The sequence below is a fragment of the Euprymna scolopes genome, chromosome 2, assembly GCF_053919585.1.
Source record: "Euprymna scolopes isolate OS-2025 chromosome 2, ASM5391958v1, whole genome shotgun sequence".
Lineage (NCBI taxonomy): Eukaryota > Metazoa > Mollusca > Cephalopoda > Sepiida > Sepiolidae > Euprymna > Euprymna scolopes.
Window position 1 is genome coordinate 3,578,346 of NC_136483.1, and position 19,359 is coordinate 3,597,704.

At 30.0% G+C, this 19,359-nt stretch overlaps 1 protein-coding gene across 1 annotated transcript in view; it reads right to left on the reverse strand.

Moving 5' to 3' along the window:
- The window catches only part of LOC145288265 (CD109 antigen-like), a 345,184-nt gene that overhangs the window by 35,608 nt on the left and 290,217 nt on the right, over window positions 1–19,359 (reverse strand). The window contains exons 26-28 of the mRNA XM_080136304.1: window positions 12,092–12,268; window positions 7,065–7,146; window positions 6,621–6,786 (exon numbers count right to left, since the gene is read on the reverse strand). Of these exons, the coding sequence (XP_079992430.1) occupies window positions 6,621–6,786; window positions 7,065–7,146; window positions 12,092–12,268 (425 nt within the window). The remainder of the gene's footprint in view (window positions 1–6,620; window positions 6,787–7,064; window positions 7,147–12,091; window positions 12,269–19,359) is intronic.

Genomic DNA, 19,359 nt, shown 5'->3' on the forward strand with positions numbered 1-19,359 from the left:
CACTGTGTGTGTGTGTGTGTGTGTGTGTGTGTGTGTGTGTGTGTGTGTGTGTGTGTGTGTGTGTGTGTGTGTGTGTGCATGTGTGTGTGTGTGTGCATGTGAGTTCCTTGCTAATAGGTTCCGAAATGGCTGAACTTATATTTTGCAAATTTCACACAAAGATAATTTATATGTCTGGCAGTGTTCTTAGATATTTTTTTGTACAGAAATTCCCGTGATAAGTATAAAAATATTGAAAACATCCAATCTTAAAAATAGTCCTTCTTCTCTTATATAAAAAATGAATTTTTGTAGGGGAATTAGTTACGTTACACCGGTGTAACCTTAGCCAGTGTAATGTAAAATATTCCCCTGTAAAAAATCTCTTTTATCTGTAAGAGAAGAGAGACTATTTTCAAGACTGTCAAGCCCAAATATCAGCTGACCTGATATTGTAAACAAACACAGACGGAATTTGATGAACAACATTATCATTATTATTTTTATAATTCTTTTGTGAATTAGTCCACCGGGCAAATTATTTCTCATAATATATAATTCAATAGAGGATTGATCCTATAATAATACATATGCAAACTGCATAAATTCAAATATCATGTTTAAGCATATTGTACAACCGGGAAACGCCGGGCCCCCAGCTATGTATAACTGAAATTTTGAAATCCTTTCAGATTACAGATTGTATAATACTGTAAACTTAAAGTCCGTATAAATATTAGTATCAATATTTATAAGACAACCAGATTAAAAAAAAAACAATATATGCGATAATAAGTTTCAGGATTTAATTCTCCATACGTTTAATTTGCTTTCAATTTTTAAACAGTTGCCATCTTATATATTATTCCTTAATTGGAATTCATTTTTGAGATGAGCATTAAATATATTGATTTATTTTTATTTCGGACTATTATTCTCATCTTTATCAGTTGTTGTTTCCACGACGTTTCCGCCAACTATTCCTCTGGCCTTCGTCAGGTGGTAACCGCGACGGATAGGAACTTCGAATCTCCTAACTGCATTCTCAGCAATCACTGCCATCCGTAGTTGTTGTTGTCCCACCACGTTTTGGCCAAGTAATCCTCTGGCTGGGTTTGGGTGGGATTGAAACCACTATCTTCAGACAATCATCATCTGGAACCGTAGAGATTCAACGTCTCTATCAACTGTGCCACGGGCCCCGAAGGGCGATCAAGGTTGGATTCTTTGATCTTATAAATCCACGTTTATTTATTATCTGATCTTCCATAGTCGGGTCCGTACCGATTGGTATATATATTATTTCTTAATTGGAATTCATTTTTGAGATGAGTATTATATATATTAATTTATTTTTTATTTCGGACTATACTCATTAAATACCTACTGACACTAGTGTTTCATCCTTTCAGGAATCTTCAGTGCAGAGTGTCATAATTAACACCAGTCGATAGATTAAAACCTAGCAACACAAGCCATCTCTGGCTTGATTAGCAAAGGCCGTATCCAATCGGCTACCATTAATCATCTGAAATAACGTTGAATTTAAACATTTTACTTTTTTAAAAAATATTTTTTACGTCAGTCAGAGTGATCTAATCGTTATACGATGATCTATGCATAAGAGCTAAATTGACCGACTTAATTCAACTAAAAGTGCTCAATGATAAGAAACGAGTTTATATATATATATATATATATATATATATATATATATAAGTAAATTTTTGGTACAGCAAAATGGAAGGAGCAATTTCAGAGGAAACATAATTTAATTTAAATACCAAAAAACAAGAAATGGGCAGGTGAAATTAAAATTTCCTTAAGGCCTTATCGTCTGACCCTCTAAGAGGAAACGTCAGAATGATAAATTAAAAACTAAGAAAACGAATGAGGGAAGAGGGGAATTTTGGTTTCAGTTCAGCTCATGAGTCCGCCATTGGCAATCACCTGTTGAGTATAAATAGGTGTGCCGATCAATATTCCGATGGGTGGTTTTCTGTTTTATACAGTGCTAGGTCGAACTATCATCTCAATATCATTGAGGCGTTAGTTATTAACAACTCTCGACCTAGCCTGTGTAGACAAAAGATTCTGAAACATCAGTTGGAGATATTCATTGATTTAAAACCACCTGAACAGTGAGAATTTTTTTTTTTTTTTTTTTTTTTTTCTCACTGTTCTTCCAACTGAAACCAAAATTCCCCTCTTCCCTCATTCGTTTTCTTAGTTTTTAATTTATCATTCTGACGTTTCCTCTTAGAGGGTCAGACGATAAGGCCTTAAGGAAATTTTAATTTCACCTGCCCATTTCTTGTTTTTTGGTATTTAAATTAAATTATATATATATATATATAGGATCAGGCGTTCTTTGGGCTGTGTCCTTCTTCCCTTATATATAAAAAGAATTTTTGTAGGGGAATATGTTACGTTACACCGGTGTAACCTTAGCCAGTGTAATGTAAAATATTCCCCTGTAAAAAATCTCTTTCATCTGTAAGAGAAGAGAGACTATTTTCAAGACTGTCAAGCCCAAATATCAGAGATGTATAATCTCTCACATTCTGAAAATTCTATAACAAAAATGGCTCGTTAGGTTAACTCTGTGGGATGTTGTCGTCCTTTCGAGTTCAAAATCCCTACTTGTGGGACATTGGCTTGGGGCTCAGCTGGTTGAATGATCACACCCCTCGTCGAGATGAAGTAGGTCTATTCCACAGCTTGATTTCCTTGCAGTTTGCTTGATCTGTGTTGGTTGATAGAATTTCTTGTGTGCGGGCATTTACTTAGTCGGTATAGTGTTTGCCTTGCATGCAGGATGATCGGGTTTCAAATCCTGGGTGCGGATATGTCTGATTGATGAGCGAAAATGAGGGCGAAACTCAAGTCTTAGACTTCTGGTTCGTTGGCTGGTGTGGCTCTTGTGGGCTGCGGCGTTCTTTGGCCTGTGGAAATAATTATATATAATCTCTCACGTTCTGAAAATTATATACAAGGGGTGTGCAATAAGTAATGCTCCTAACCCACTTCCAGTTGCCTGATCTAGTTGAAATTTTGTATGTGCAATGATTTATATCTTTATATGTTATGTGACAAATTACAGTTCCAAACGAATTGTGGTTTCTGTTTTACAGGTGTTTGAACGGAGTCAGGTGTGGAATGGAGCCTGTTGAATGTCGAGAAGTGATCCGTTTTTTGTATTTGAAAGGACGCACACCACAGGAGACTTTTGATGAAATGAAAGAAACTTATGGTGATAATGTCCCATCATATGATCTTGTAAAACGCTGGCATCGTGAATTTAAACATGGCCGGAAGTCTGTGGAAACAGCTCCTAGATCTGGTCGCCCCTTCTGCCATTGATGAGGCATCTGTCCGTCAAGTTGAGGCTGCCATTTTGAAAGATCAGCACATTACTTTTCGCTAAATAGCCCAAGATGTCAAGATTAGTACAGGGTCTGTGGAAACTATCATTCATGACCATTTGTATATGCATAAGGTGTCTGCCAGATGGTTTCCCAGGTTGCTCACACCATTCCAGAAGCAAGAACGCGTTGAGTGCTCAAGGATGAATTTGGAGATGTGCCAAGAAGATGAGTCAAAGTTTTTCAAAAAACAGATTACACAGGATGAAACCTGTGTCCATCACTATGATTCGGAGACCAAAGCTCAGTCAATGAAGTGGAAGCACTTGGACTCACCACCTCCAAAGAAGGCAAGGGTGCAGCCCTCCGCTGGCAAGTTCATGCTCACAGTCTTCTGGGACCAGGACGAAGTAGTGATGACAGATTTCCTGGCAAAGGGTACCACAATTACAGGAGCATATTATGTTTCACTTTTGATGAAATTAAGGGAAGCTATCAAAATCAAGAGGCGGGGCAAGATCAGCAAAGGTACCCTCCTCCTGCAGGACAACATTCCAGTCCACAACTCGTATGTCGCCAGATCAGAAGAACGGACGTGTGGTTATGAAATCCTCCCCCATCCTCCCTACTCTCTTGACCTTGCACCCTATGACTTTCACCTTTTCCCAGCAATGAAGTTGTTTTTGAAAGGAAAGCATTTCACAGATGATGCAGCCTTGATTTCTGAAGTCACATCATGGTTGGAGGACCAACCTGGAGTGTTTTACAAAAACAGTCTCCAGAGATGCATCAAACGATGGGAGAAATGCATAACTCTGGGTGGTTCCTATGTAGAGAAAGACTAATAACTGTGGCAAGTTTCGTTGCTCTACTGCTATGGGAAGTTGGAGATATTCATTGATTTAAAACCACCTGAACAGTGAGAATTTTTTTTTTTTTTTTTTTTTTTCTCACTGTTCTTCCAACTGAAACCAAAATTCCCCTCTTCCCTCATTCGTTTTCTTAGTTTTTAATTTATCATTCTGACGTTTCCTCTTAGAGGGTCAGACGATAAGGCCTTAAGGAAATTTTAATTTCACCTGCCCATTTCTTGTTTTTTGGTATTTAAATTAAATTATATATATATATATATATATAGGATCAGGCGTTCTTTGGGCTGTGTCCTTCTTCCCTTATATATAAAAAGAATTTTTGTAGGCGAATATGTTACGTTACACCGGTGTAACCTTAGCCAGTGTAATGTAAACTATTCCCCTGTAAAAAATCTCTTTCATCTGTAAGAGAAGAGAGATTATTTTCAAGACTGTCAAGCCCAAATATCAGAGATGTATAATCTCTCACATTCTGAAAATTCTATAACAAAAATGGCTCGTTAGGTTAACTCTGCGGGATGTTGTCGTCCTTTCGAGTTCAAAATCCCTACTTGTGGGACATTGGCTTGGGGCTCAGCTGGTTGAATGATAACACCCCTCGTCGAGATGAAGTAGGTCTATTCCACAGCTTGATTTCCTTGCAGTTTGCTTGATCTGTGTTGGTTGATAGAATTTCTTGTGTGCGGGCATTTACTTAGTCGGTATAGTGTTTGCCTTGCATGCAGGATGATCGGGTTTCAAATCCTGGGTGCGGATATGTCTGATTGATGAGCGAAAATGAGGGCGAAACTCAAGTCTTAGACTTCTGGTTCGTTGGCTGGTGTGGCTCTTGTGGGCTGCGGCGTTCTTTGGCCTGTGGAAATAATTATATATAATCTCTCACGTTCTGAAAATTATATACAAGGGGTGTGCAATAAGTAATGCCCCTAACCCACTTCCAGTTGCCTGATCTAGTTGAAATTTTGTATGTGCAATGATTTATATCTTTATATGTTATGTGACAAATTACAGTTCCAAACGAATTGTGGTTTCTGTTTTACAGGTGTTTGAACGGAGTCAGGTGTGGAATGGAGCCTGTTGAATGTCGAGCAGTGATCCGTTTTTTGTATTTGAAAGGACGCACACCACAGGAGACTTTTGATGAAATGAAAGAAACTTATGGTGATAATGTCCCATCATATGATCTTGTAAAACGCTGGCATCGTGAATTTAAACATGGCCGGAAGTCTGTGGAAACAGCTCCTAGATCTGGTCGCCCCTTCTGCCATTGATGAGGCATCTGTCCGTCAAGTTGAGGCTGCCATTTTGAAAGATCAGCACATTACTTTTCGCTAAATAGCCCAAGATGTCAAGATTAGTACAAGGTCTGTGGAAACTATCATTCATGACCATTTGCATATGCATAAGGTTTCTGCCAGATGGATTCCCAGATTGCTCACACCATTCCAGAAGCAAGAACGCGTTGAGTGCTCAAGGATGAATTTGGAGATGTGCCAAGAAGATGAGTCAAAGTTTTTCAGAAGACTGATTACACAGGATGAAACCTGTGTCCATCACTATGATTCGGAGACCAAAGCTCAGTCAATGAAGTGGAAGCATTTGGACTCACCACCTCCAAAGAAGGCAAGGGTGCAGCCCTCCGCTGGCAAGTTCATGCTCACAGTCTTCTGGGACCAGGACGAAGTAGTGATGACAGATTTCCTGGCAAAGGGTACCACAATTACAGGAGCATATTATGTTTCACTTTTGATGAAATTAAGGGAAGCTATCAAAATCAAGAGGCGGGGCAAGATCAGCAAAGGTACCCTCCTCCTGCAGGACAACATTCCAGTCCACAACTCGTATGTCGCCAGATCAGAAGCACGGACGTGTGGTTATGAAATCCTCCCCCATCCTCCCTACTATACTGACCTTGCACCCTATGACTTTCACCTTTTCCCAGCAATGAAGTTGTTTTTGAAAGGAAAGCATTTCCCAGATGATGCAGCCTTGATTTCTGAAGTCACATCGTGGTTGGAGGACCAACCTGGGGTGTTTTACAAAAACAGTCTCCAGAGCTGCATCAAACGATGGGAGAAATGCATAACTCTGGGTGGTTCCTATGTAGAGAAAGACTAATAACTGTGGCAAGTTTCGTTGCTCTATTGCTATGGGAAGTGGGTCAGGGGCATTACTTATTGCAGCGCCCCTCGTATATATATATATATATATGTATATATATATATATATATATATATATATATATATATGTATATATACATATATATATATATATATATATATATATATATATATATGTGTGTGTGTGTTTATTGTGTTCTTTAAAAATGTTTGACTTTCTTCATTTCAGTTTGTAATGGAAGGGTGGGGTTATAAGTGGGTGCGTTTCATGTTGAAGGTTTACCTGCATGTCTTGGTGAATAAGCTTTCCAGATTCTTTGTATCTTCCAGAGGGAAGCTGCTGTTTCATTAGCCATTCCAGAGACATTACTATTGATTTTTCCTCAATAGGAACAGTCGGCATCATTTTCCTGGCCTGGGCAAAGCTTTTGACCACAAATGCAGTCAACCTGGCAGAATAATAATAATAATAATAATAATAATAATAATAATAATAATAATAATAATAATAATAGGAGAAATTGAAATCAGTGGGATAGTTGAGAAAATACAACAGATATCCCTAAAATGTGAAAAGGGAAATTAATGTTAAATCTAGTTAGCATTACACATTTAAAATTGAGAAAAACACACTTGAAAAGTGTCTACATTGTGTGCAAAACCTATATCAAAAACAACATGGCAACCAAATTTGACCTGATGTCGTGTTTATGTAATTGCTACTGACCATGTGCTTCCATTGACATCTCTGTTTCCAAACGCACTGTATGAACCATCATCATGGCGGAATTTCAGTTCGTTTTCATATCCTGTAATTGAAAGTAAACCGAAATATCAAAATTAATCTTGAGTTTGTTTTAATCAAATGAGGCCCTGAATACAACCTTAAACTATATCCGATGGTGAGGCTCCATATTGCAGGATTTGGGGAGTGCGGAGCCACCCTTTAATTAACATTGCTCCTAGGTCCACTTTGACCCGGAGTGGTAGTACCTGTTCGGGTCCCAACTATGGGTTAAATAGAAACCGACTTGAAAAAAAAATTCTATTACAAATTTTTTCTTCAAAATAACTGGATTCGCCATTAAATAACCTGAAAAGGGTTGATATGCCGAAAACAAAACCAACCAACAAAAAATTAATCAAATGAATAACATCATCAATTGCACATAACCGGATGTCAGTTTTATAATAATTTGCACGTGATAGGTTTTCACTCGTTTTCTTTTACTGATCGCTTGTTTAATGTAGTGAAGTTTTCAGGGAAAATTGTATGAGGAAATGACATGAACTGAGCTCTCTGAAGATTTTTGTACGGTTTGGAAATTCACTTGTATCATGTAAAATTGAATTTTGTTTTATTCAAATATCTAATAAGGTTTTCGTATCATCAAATGAAAGGAACTTGTTATATATATATATATATATATATATATATATATATATATATATATATATATATATATATATATATATATATATACCCGATATTTTCCAGAGAAAAAGTAACCAATGAAGTTTAACGAATTAAATACAAGAGTGCTCAATACTCAAGTACTAGAAGGTATACTTTTAATTTGTTTTTACATAAGCAGTAATATTTTGCTGCTCACTCATGAACATGTTTCGGTCAGCTAGTTATTAGTAACTACAAACCTCGTCAGGCGATACAGCTTGTACGAAAGCAAAGTTTGCAGGATAATCGGTGTATCTTTTTTATTGCATTTTTACCCCAGACAAGGCACAGTGCCACTTCGATGTAGGGGGCTACTATTTGGGACATAATTGCAGGGATACTATGTAGGGAGTTGAGCAGTAAGATATCTGTTTACATTACACTTTAACTTCTGCATGTCAGTACAGTCAGAGAAGCAGGAAAGCAAAAACCAGGAAGTTCTTAAATAGTATGTGACTAAACACTCTGCCCGCCAATATGTTTCGATTTGGCAACACCGGATATATACAGTTAATATATATATATATATATATATATATATATATATATATATATATATAATCATAATTCTCTGAGGGGTACAAAATTTATATATCGCAATCATGAAAGGAAGACTTAAATTCATGATTAAAAACGTTCAAAATAAAGTGAACGGAGTGAAGAGAAGAGAAGAAAAAAATGGGAATCGAAAATACGTACAAATAAAATCACGTTGGGTTACGTTATATATGGGGAAAAAAGAAAAAAAATGAGGGAAAGCGATTAAAACAAAGCAACGTTATATTACTCGAAGATCCCAGAGACTAATCACGCTCAAATCTAACAGGCATTCCTTTTGTTTACATTGAGAAGGGCTTTTCAACCGAACGTGAACAGTCTCTAAGATCTTTAAATGGAATAATCCGTGAGTGAGCACGACTCAGGATTGAAAAGAAGATGGTCAGTGATTGAATACCAGTATGTGTTGGCAAGTACGTCTGCTGTTTGGTATGCCCCATTTCTGATTTTGGTAGGTACGTGTTGTTGGACTCTTCCATCCAATCTTAATGTTGTTCGATCCACATAGTTGGCACTGCAACTACATTAAAAATTGTAAATTACATTATTAATCTGATGGTGATGTAAACATCTTTTTGAGAGGATAGTAGTAACGTTCTCGTAGAGAACACAGCACGCATATTTGAAGCAAAATAACAATTTTGCACAGTTGATTTAATTTGCTTTGCGAATTTCTCACTGTCCCCAGTCACGATAAACGCATTTGAATTTTAGTCACAGAGAATTCAGTTATTTTCCTTTGCATTTCCTAATCACATTCAGAAGGTACCCATTACTTTCCTAATCACATTCAGAAGGTACCCATTCTTGGATAGGGTATCAGTAATTTATTTAAATTCCTCATCCAATTTTGATTTTGAGCAGATCATAGGGGAAAGATTTGTTAAGGTTCAAATTTTTTTTTTTTTTTTTACATGGAGGTCACCACTTATCAAGGCCCAGAAGCCACTCGGGGATAAGGGTTATTGCGTGTACAGTAATCAATCGGATAGTGTTATAGTATCCGTTAGTATTGGAGGTTTCATAAAATGTCATTACTTAAGTGGGCGGTTCATCAGGAATTTGTTTATGTTGGATATGAAGACATCCAAGTTGAAGTCAGGTGGGAAACAGGCAAGCGGCAGAGAGTTCCACAGGCATGCAGTTATAAGAAAGAAGCTTTGCTCATGGAATCTACGCTTGGATTTAGGCACAGATAAAGAGTGGGGAAAATTAAATGGATTTTAGGTTTTCGGGGGTAAAATGAATCCCAGCGTGTATACAGTCCTGTGAATGTAGGTTTATGGTATATTGATGTAATTTAACTGGATGTTTTTTTTTTGTTACCAATACATCGAGGAAAGCTATGGTAACAAAAACACCATCCAGTTACCTTATATCAATATACTGTAAACCTACAGAAACCACACTAGATGATCTGAAAATTACCCGTTCTCAATGGCATGATATCATAAAACACCTAGACACTTCAAAAGCATGTGAACCTGATCTCACCCCGGTCTTACAATTAAAAAATGCTTCACTGTGGTTGCTCCAGTTTTCTCCCAACACTTCAACAAATGCCTTAACAAATTCTGCTTTTCTGACTGCTGGAAAACTGCTTCTGTGGTATCAGTGTACAAGAATTCTGGTGAAAGAACTGACCCATTAAATTATTACCCCATATCACCCCATTAGTCCCCTCCCTCTTTTCGCCAAAATATTTGAATCGGAACTGTAAAACAAAACTGTAGGAGTCAAAGCTGGTGACGTTACCATTGTACAAATGTGACACACATATGAAAGGATTAAAAATAAATTAAGATAAATGTGCAAAATGTATAACGATTTTTTTTTTAATTTTGACCCATTTTTGACCCCTAAAAAATATTTTAACTGGTTAAAGACCTATAAAAGAACGGTCCATAAAAATCCAATCATTTGCTCTGCGACTTTTAGTTTCAGAGGAGATAGAGTTTGAAAATATGAAGACAAACAAGCAGACAGACGGAGAGACAGAGAGACATATAGCTTATATATACATATATATATATATATATATATATATATATATATATATATATATATATATATACATACATATATATATATATATATATATATATATATATATATATATATATATATACATACATATATATATATATATATATATATATATATATATATATATACATACATATATATATATATATATATATATATATATATATATATATAACTACTTAATTTACTCACATAAAATTAGTATACGAAAGTATAAATTTATGGGTAAACTTTAAGTATTTACTTCAAAAGTGCTCAATACATAGGTAGAGCTAGTTAGTAAGTTATGAAATATATATGGCGATTAAGCTACACTAGTCCTAGAGTGGATGAAACTCGGAATATTCAGTGTATCTTAATCGCCATATATATTTCATAACTTACTATATATATATATATATATATATATATATATATATATATATATATATATATATATGTGGTGTGTTTACAGGGTGGAATGATAAAGTTGTCGCCCTAAAAAAAACAACACCACAGCTTTATTTTAAAACTTTTATTGAAAAAATAAAATTCGATAACTTGATTATGTAGTAGAGCTGACATCTATTCAATGTAGCCGCCTTCAGCCTTAATTACAGCCTCGATACGGGTCTGGAACTGAGAGCATGCCTTTTCCACAAGCACAGGCAGGAGCTCGGCAGATGGCAGCGATCAGGCTGGCTTTGGTGTTGTGGGAGGTCATGTTGATGATGTTCTCAATATATAACCAAAGTAGTCCAGCGGGTTTAGGTGGGAGAGGAGAGGGTGGCAGTGAGAGGAGGGTGCAAAGTTGTAGCATTCCTTCTGAAGCCAAGCATGGGCCAGCGCTGAGTCCTGCTGTCACACACAGGGTCTGGCAGTGGCTTCCTGATTGCACCAGAGGATTACGACAGTCTTCAGCACATCCAGGTACACTTTCGTGTTGACTTTAAAACCGACTTCAAAGATGTGAGGTGGTATGATGTGGCCCTCACTTGAAACCACACCAAAGACCATAACCGTGGCCGGAAACTTTGTTTTCATCACCTTGGGCATGTCCCCGTTATTCGCATTTGCATTTAGAAGGTGCTGGCAATTATCCTGTTGTCATAACTTGGATCGGTAAAAAGCATGAGTTGTACAGTGACGCATCTCCGATCTCGGTCGTTGAACATTGTGTCACTTTCATACATGATACAAAGCTCCTATCGCTCTTGGGATTTGTACACAACTGGCTTACTAGTAGATGGTTTGCAACAAAAAAATAAAACCGATTTTCATCAAACGAAAATGGAATTATGTCGTCTTTTCTACGGAGACAATTTTATTATTCCACCCTGTGTGTGTGTGTATATATATATATATATATATATATATATATATATATATATATATATATATATATAATGAATTTATGGTATAAAATAACTAAGAAATATGAAATATGTGCAGTTGAAAGAAAGAGAGAATTGAAATGAAAAAGAAAAGATAGTTGATAAAACGAAAAAGAAAAAGACAAAAAAGAGAAGAAGAAAAGCAGAAATGAAAAAAAAGGAAAAGAAAGAAAATTGATTTCTGGTAACCACTTAGCGGAGTTTGTAAAATGCTTTTTGCATGTAAGCAAAGTATATATTAAAAAAGAATACACAACATATAATAAACATATATTCATGTATAATATGAAAGAGAAGAGAATGACGCCGGTGCCAATTTACCTCTTGTGGTGAATCGGATGATGTTCGCCTTTGTGGCCTTTGTCAGTAACTGACTATTTTCCAGATAACCGTAAATATAGATGTTTGGAGCAAAGTTAATCATGTTCTGCTCTCCACAGCCGAAGGGCAGGCGAACTAAATTACCCAAACCATTCAGTGAGGGGCCCATAATATCACCTGTAATTAAAAAAATAATAATAGTATGTTAATATTGTTGGTTAAGAGCATAACAGATTCCTGAAGATAGTATATGTTAATGATATACAAAAAAATTTAAAGGAAAGTCCAGATACGAAACTAACATAGAATCGCAGCAATTTAACTTAGTTGACTAGTCCGGATTAAAAAATAATTCAAATTAAATAAAGAAATAAAGAAATTTAATTTAAGAAATCAATGAATAGTATTATTAATACATATTAAATGGACATAGGTAATAACACTGAATGATATTTTGTTTGAATTTTTTTTTTAAATGGAGATACAAAAATAGGTAAATATATAAATCTTCAAAAAATACTTTGAAAGGATGAGATATAGGTAAAATACTTTCGCTTGTTTTCTTTTCCTTATAAGGAAATGGTTTCCATAATGTTTCATTGTTAAAGTGTTTTTATTCAATAAGTCTGAAGAAAGGCTGTTCTTGTGAAAATTTTAAAACCACATAATGTTTGGATTTGTCTGAATAGTCTTGAAACAATTGTAACTAACGATGAAATACACTATTTGTTGCCATCAACCCATTCTTTGAATCTTGGTTTTTGTTAAAACAATGTATATATATATATATATATATATATATATATATATATATATATATATATACAACGTAAAATGATGTATATAGTTTGTATGATATAACATTCATAGACAGATATAAATATCATAAAATGACAATGTAAAATAATATTTATAAGTAATACCACAGACCAAGAGAAGATTAGGCTTCAGTCTCCCAAAATTCATACTACAAGGGTCGTGCATGAGTAAAGCCTCTTATATTTAATTCAAAAACTTGAAGCGCTATGAAGACGAGAGTTGTCCCATTAAAACAAGTGACTTTTGCACCTTGGTTTAACAGATCAATACGGTGGTTGACATTCAGTTCTTAGTCTTCTGGCGGTTTAAGGTTTACACTTTACTACAGATGGTTATAACTAATTACGATATAACAGACAAGAAGATAAGTCAGTCATGAGATCACATACCTGACAACATAAGGATGGGCCAAACATTTATCTGAGCATTTCTTTTTTATATTCTATCAAGTATTTCCAAAGTTACGCCATGGAAACTTTATTAGATGTATGTTGATTCCGATGCCTCCATTCAGTCTCAAGAGACAATGGATACTCTTGTAAGGGTAGCTGTGGGTGTAATTGTGAGGCAAGGGTTGCGCAATCTCTAATCACACATCTCCTAAATCGGTACTGCTTGAGTCCAACGACTGGAAACAATGCCAAGATAAATGGAGAATACATACAACACCTGGAATTCCCAAATGATCACTCATTTTAGCATTGACCAGGCTCAACGTTGCTTTACTTCGAACCAGTGTGTCAACGTGAATTATGCCATATACATGCATGTTGGTTGCAGATATTAAATTGCATCAGATCCATGATTCAAATTTTGAAGAATTGTCTTTGAAAGGATCCAAAGTTATTTTTAAAAATGTAAAATTCGTGACTTTGACCTTTGATCCAATCCCAAAATTAAATCTGTTCTACGTTTGACTATGACCTATATTTTGTACAACACTTTTTTGTCCAATATTTTGTACGTTTGATTATGACCTATATTTTGTAAGGGATATGAACTCTAGGAAATAGGAACACAAACAAACAAATCTAACTGCCACCACGGTGGAAGTTAAGTTTTTAGTAATCAACTCTTCTACCCAGTTGACATTTACGAAATGTAAGTAATCTACAATCATGGATTGAATTAAAAGGCCAGTTCTAAATTTATTATTAGTTCTAAATTTATTATTAGTTCTGAATTTATTATTAGTTCAAAATTTAGTATTAGTTCTAAATTTATTATTAGTTCTAAATTAAGTATTAGTTCTAAATTTATTATTAGTTCTAAATTTAGTATTAGTTCTAAATTTATTATTAGTTCTAAATTTATTATTAGTTCAAAATTTAGTATTAGTTCTAAATTTATTATTAGTTGTAAATTTAGTATTAGTTCTAAATTTATTATTAGTTCAAAATTTAGTATTAGTTCTAAATTTATTATTAGTTCTAACTTTAGTATTAGTTCTAAATTTATTATTAGTTCTAAATTTAGTATTAGTTCTAAATTTAGTATTAGTTCAAAATTTAGTATTAGTTCTAAATTTAGTATTAGTTCTAAATTTATTATTAGTTTTAAATTTAGTATTCGTTCTAAATTTATTATTAGTTCTAAATTTATTATTAGTTCTAAATTTATTATTAGTTCAAAATTTAGTATTAGTTCTAAATTTATTATTAGTTCTAAATTTAGTATTAGTTCAAAATTTAGTATTAGTTCTACATTTAGTACTAGTTCTAAATTTAGTATTAGTTCTAAATTTATTATTAGTTCTAAATTTAGTATTAGTTCTAAATTAGTACTAGTTCTAAATTTATTATTAGTTCTAAATTTATTATCAGTTCTAAATTTAGTATTAGTTCTAAATTTATTATTAGTTCTAAATTTATTATTAGTTCTAAATTTATTATTAGTTCTAAATTTATTATTAGTTCTAAATTTATTATTAGTTCAAAATTTAGTATTAGTTCTAAATTTATTATTAGTTCTAAATTTAGTATTAGTTCTAAATTTATTATTAGTTCTAAATTTATTATTAGTTCTAAATTTATTATTAGTTCTAAATTTATTATTAGTTCAAAATTTAGTATTAGTTCTAAATTTATTATTAGTTCTAAATTTAGTATTAGTTCAAAATTTAGTATTAGTTCTAAATTTAGTACTAGTTCTAAATTTAGTACTAGTTCTAAATTTATTATTAGTTCTAAATTTAGTATTAGTTCTAAATTAGTACTAGTTCTAAATTTATTATTAGTTCTAAATTTATTATTAGTTCTAAATTTATTATTAGTTCTAAATTTAGTACTAGTTCTAAATTTATTATTAGTTCTAAATTTAGTACTAGTTCTAAATTTATTATTAGTTCTAAATTTATTATTAGTTCTAAATTTATTATTAGTTCTAAATTTAGTACTAGTTCTAAATTTATTATTAGTTCTAAATTTAGTATTAGTTCTAAATTTATTATTAGTTCTAAATTTAGTATTAGTTCTAAATTTATTATTAGTTCTAAATTTAGTACTAGTTCTAAATTTATTGTTAGTTCTAAATTTAGTACTAGTTCTAAATTTATTATTAGTTCTAAATTTATTATTAGTTCTAAATTTAGTATTAGTTCTAAATTTAGTACTAGTTCTAAATTTATTATTAGTTCTAAATTTAGTATTAGTTCTAAATTTAGTATTAGTTCTAAATTTAGTATTAGTTCTAAATTTAGTATTAGTTCTAAATTTATTATTATTTCTAAATTTATTATTAGTTCTAAATTTAGTACTAGTTCTAAATTTATTATTAGTTCTAAATTTATTATTAGTTCTAAATTTAGTACTAGTTCTAAATTTATTATTAGTTCTAAATTTAGTATTAGTTCTAAATTTATTATTAGTTCTAAATTTAGTATTAGTTCTAAATTTATTATTAATTCTAAATTTAGTACTAGTTCTAAATTTATTATTAGTTCTAAATTTAGTACTAGTTCTAAATTTATTATTAGTTCTAAATTTATTATTAGTTCTAAATTTATTATCAGTTATAAATTTAGTATTAGTTCTAAATTTATTATTAGTTCTAAATTTAGTACTAGTTCTAAATTTATTATTAGTTCTAAATTTAGTACTAGTTCTAAATTTATTATTAGTTCTAAATTTATTATTAGTTCTAAATTTAGTACTAGTTCTAAATTTATTATTAGTTCTAAATTTATTATTAGTTCTAAATTTATTATTAGTTCTAAATTTATTATTAGTTCTAAATTTAGTATTAGTTCTAAATTTATTATTAGTTCTAAATTTATTATTAGTTCTAAATTTATTATTAGTTCTAAATTTATTATTAGTTCTAAATTTAGTACTAGTTCTAAATTTATTATTAGTTCTAAATTTAGTATTAGTTCTAAATTTATTATTAGTTCTAAATTTATTATTAGTTCTAAATTTAGTATTAGTTCTAAATTTAGTACTAGTTCTAAATTTATTATTAGTTCTAAATTTATTATTAGTTCTAAATTTAGTATTAGTTCTAAATTAGTACTAGTTCTAAATTTATTATTAGTTCTAAATTTATTATTAGTTCTAAATTTAGTACTAGTTCTAAATTTATTATTAGTTCTAAATTTAGTACTAGTTCTAAATTTATTATTAGTTCTAAATTTATTATTAGTTCTAAATTTATTATTAGTTCTAAATTTAGTACTAGTTCTAAATTTAGTATTAGTTCAAAATTTAGTACTAGTTCTAAATTTATTATTAATTCAAAATTTATTATTAGTTCTAAATTTATTATTAGTTCTAAATTTATTATTAGTTCTAAATTTAGTACTAGTTCTAAATTTATTATTAGTTCTAAATTTAGTACTAGTTCTAAATTTATTATTAATTCTAAATTTAGTATTAGTTCTAAATTTATTATTAGTTCTAAATTTAGTATTAGTTCTAAATTTAGTATTAGTTCAAAATTTAGTATTAGTTCTAAATTTAGTATTAGTTCTAAATTTAGTATTAGTTCTAAATTTAGTATTAGTTCTAAATTCAGTACTAGTTCTAAATTTATTATTAGTTCTAAATTTATTATTAGTTCTAAATTTAGTATTAGTTCTAAATTTATTATTAGTTCTAAATTTATTATTAGTTCTAAATTTATTATTAGTTCAAAATTTATTATTAGTTCAAAATTTAGTATTAGTTCTACATTTATTATTAGTTCTAAATTTAGTATTAGTTCTAAATTTAGTATTAGTTCAAAACTTTTTATTAGTTCTAAATTTAGTATTAGTTCTAAATTTATTATTAGTTCTAAATTTATTATTAGTTTTACATTTAGTACTAGTTCTAAATTTATTATTATTTCTAAATTTATTATTAGTTCTAAATTTATTATTAGTTCTAAATTTAGTATTAGTTCTAAATTTATTATTAGTTTTAAATTTAGTATTAGTTCTAAATTTATTATTAGTTCTTAATTTAGTACTAGTTCTAAATTTATTATTAGTTTTAAATTTAGTATTAGTTCTAAATTTATTATTAGTTCTAAATGCATTATTAGTTCTAACTTTATTATTAGTTCAAAATTTAGTATTAGTTCTAAATTTATTATTAGTTCTAAATTTAGTATTAGTTCAAAATTTAGTATTAGTTCTAAATTTAGTACTAGTTCTAAATTTAGTATTAGTTCTAAATTTATTATTAGTTCTAAATTTAGTATTAGTTCTAAATTAGTACTAGTTCTAAATTTATTATTAGTTCTAAATTTATTATTAGTTCTAAATTTAGTACTAGTTCTAAATTTATTATTAGTTCTAAATTTAGTACTAGTTCTAAATTTAGTATTAGTTCTAAATTTAGTACTAGTTCTACATTTATTATTAGTTCTAAATTTAGTACTATTTCTAAATTTATTATTAGTTCTAAATTTAGTATTAGTTCTAAATTTATTATTAGTTCTAAATTTAGTATTAGTTCAAAATTTAGTATTAGTTCTAAATTTAGTATTAGTTCTAAATTAAGTATTAGTTCTAAATTTATTATTAGTTCTAAATTTATTATTAGTTCTAAATTTAGTACTAGTTCTAAATTTAGTATTAGTTCTAAATTTAGTATTAGTTCTAAATTTAGTATTAGTTCTAAATTTATTATTAGTTCAAAATTTATTATTAGTTCTAAATTTATTATTAGTTCTAAATTTATTATTAGTTCTAAATTTAGTATTAGTTCTAAATTTAGTATTAGTTCTAAATTTATTATTAGTTCTAAATTTATTATTAGTTCAAAATTTAGTATTAGTTCTAAATTTATTATTAGTTCTAAATTTAGTATTAGTTCTAAATTTATTATTAGTTCTAAATTTAGTATTTGTTCTAAATTTATTATTAGTTCTAAATTTAGTATTAGTTCTAAATTAAGTATTAGTTCTAAATTTATTATTAGTTCTAAATTTATTACTAGTTCTAAATTTAGTATTAGTTCTAAATTTAGTATTAGTTCTAAATTTAGTATTAGTTCTAAATTTAGTATCAGTGCTAAATTTAGTATTAGTTCTAAATTTAGTATTAATTCTAAATTTAGTATTAGTTCTAAATTTAGTATTAGTTCTAAATTCAGTACTAGTTCTAAATTTATTATTAGTTCTAAATTTATTATTAGTTCTAAATTTAGTATTAGTTCTAAATTTATTATTAGTTCTAAATTTATTATTAGTTCTAAATTTATTATTAGTTCAAAATTTATTATTAGTTCAAAATTTAGAATTAGTTCTACATTTATTATTAGTTCTAAATTTAGTATTAGTTCTAAATTTAGTATTAGTTCAAAACTTTTTATTAGTTCTAAATTTAGTATTAGTTCTAAATTTATTATTAGTTCTAAATTTATTATTAGTTTTACATTTAGTACTAGTTCTAAATTTATTATTATTTCTAAATTTATTATTAGTTCTAAATTTATTATTAGTTCTAAATTTAGTATTAGTTCTAAATTTATTATTAGTTTTAAATTTAGTATTAGTTCTAAATTTATTATTAGTTCTTAATTTAGTACTAGTTCTAAATTTATTATTAGTTTTAAATTTATTATTAGTTCTAAATTTATTATTAGTTCTAAATGTATTATTAGTTCTAACTTTATTATTAGTTCAAAATTTAGTATTAGTTCTAAATTTATTATTAGTTCTAAATTTAGTATTAGTTCAAAATTTAGTATTAGTTCTAAATTTAGTTCTAGTTCTAAATTTAGTATTAGTTCTAAATTTATTATTAGTTCTAAATTTAGTATTAGTTCTAAATTAGTACTAGTTCTAAATTTATTATTAGTTCTAAATTTATTATTAGTTCTAAATTTAGTACTAGTTCTAAATTTATTATTAGTTCTAAATTTAGTACTAGTTCTAAATTTAGTATTAGTTCTAAATTTAGTATTAGTTCTAAATTAAGTATTAGTTCTAAATTTATTATTAGTTCTAAATTTATTATTAGTTCT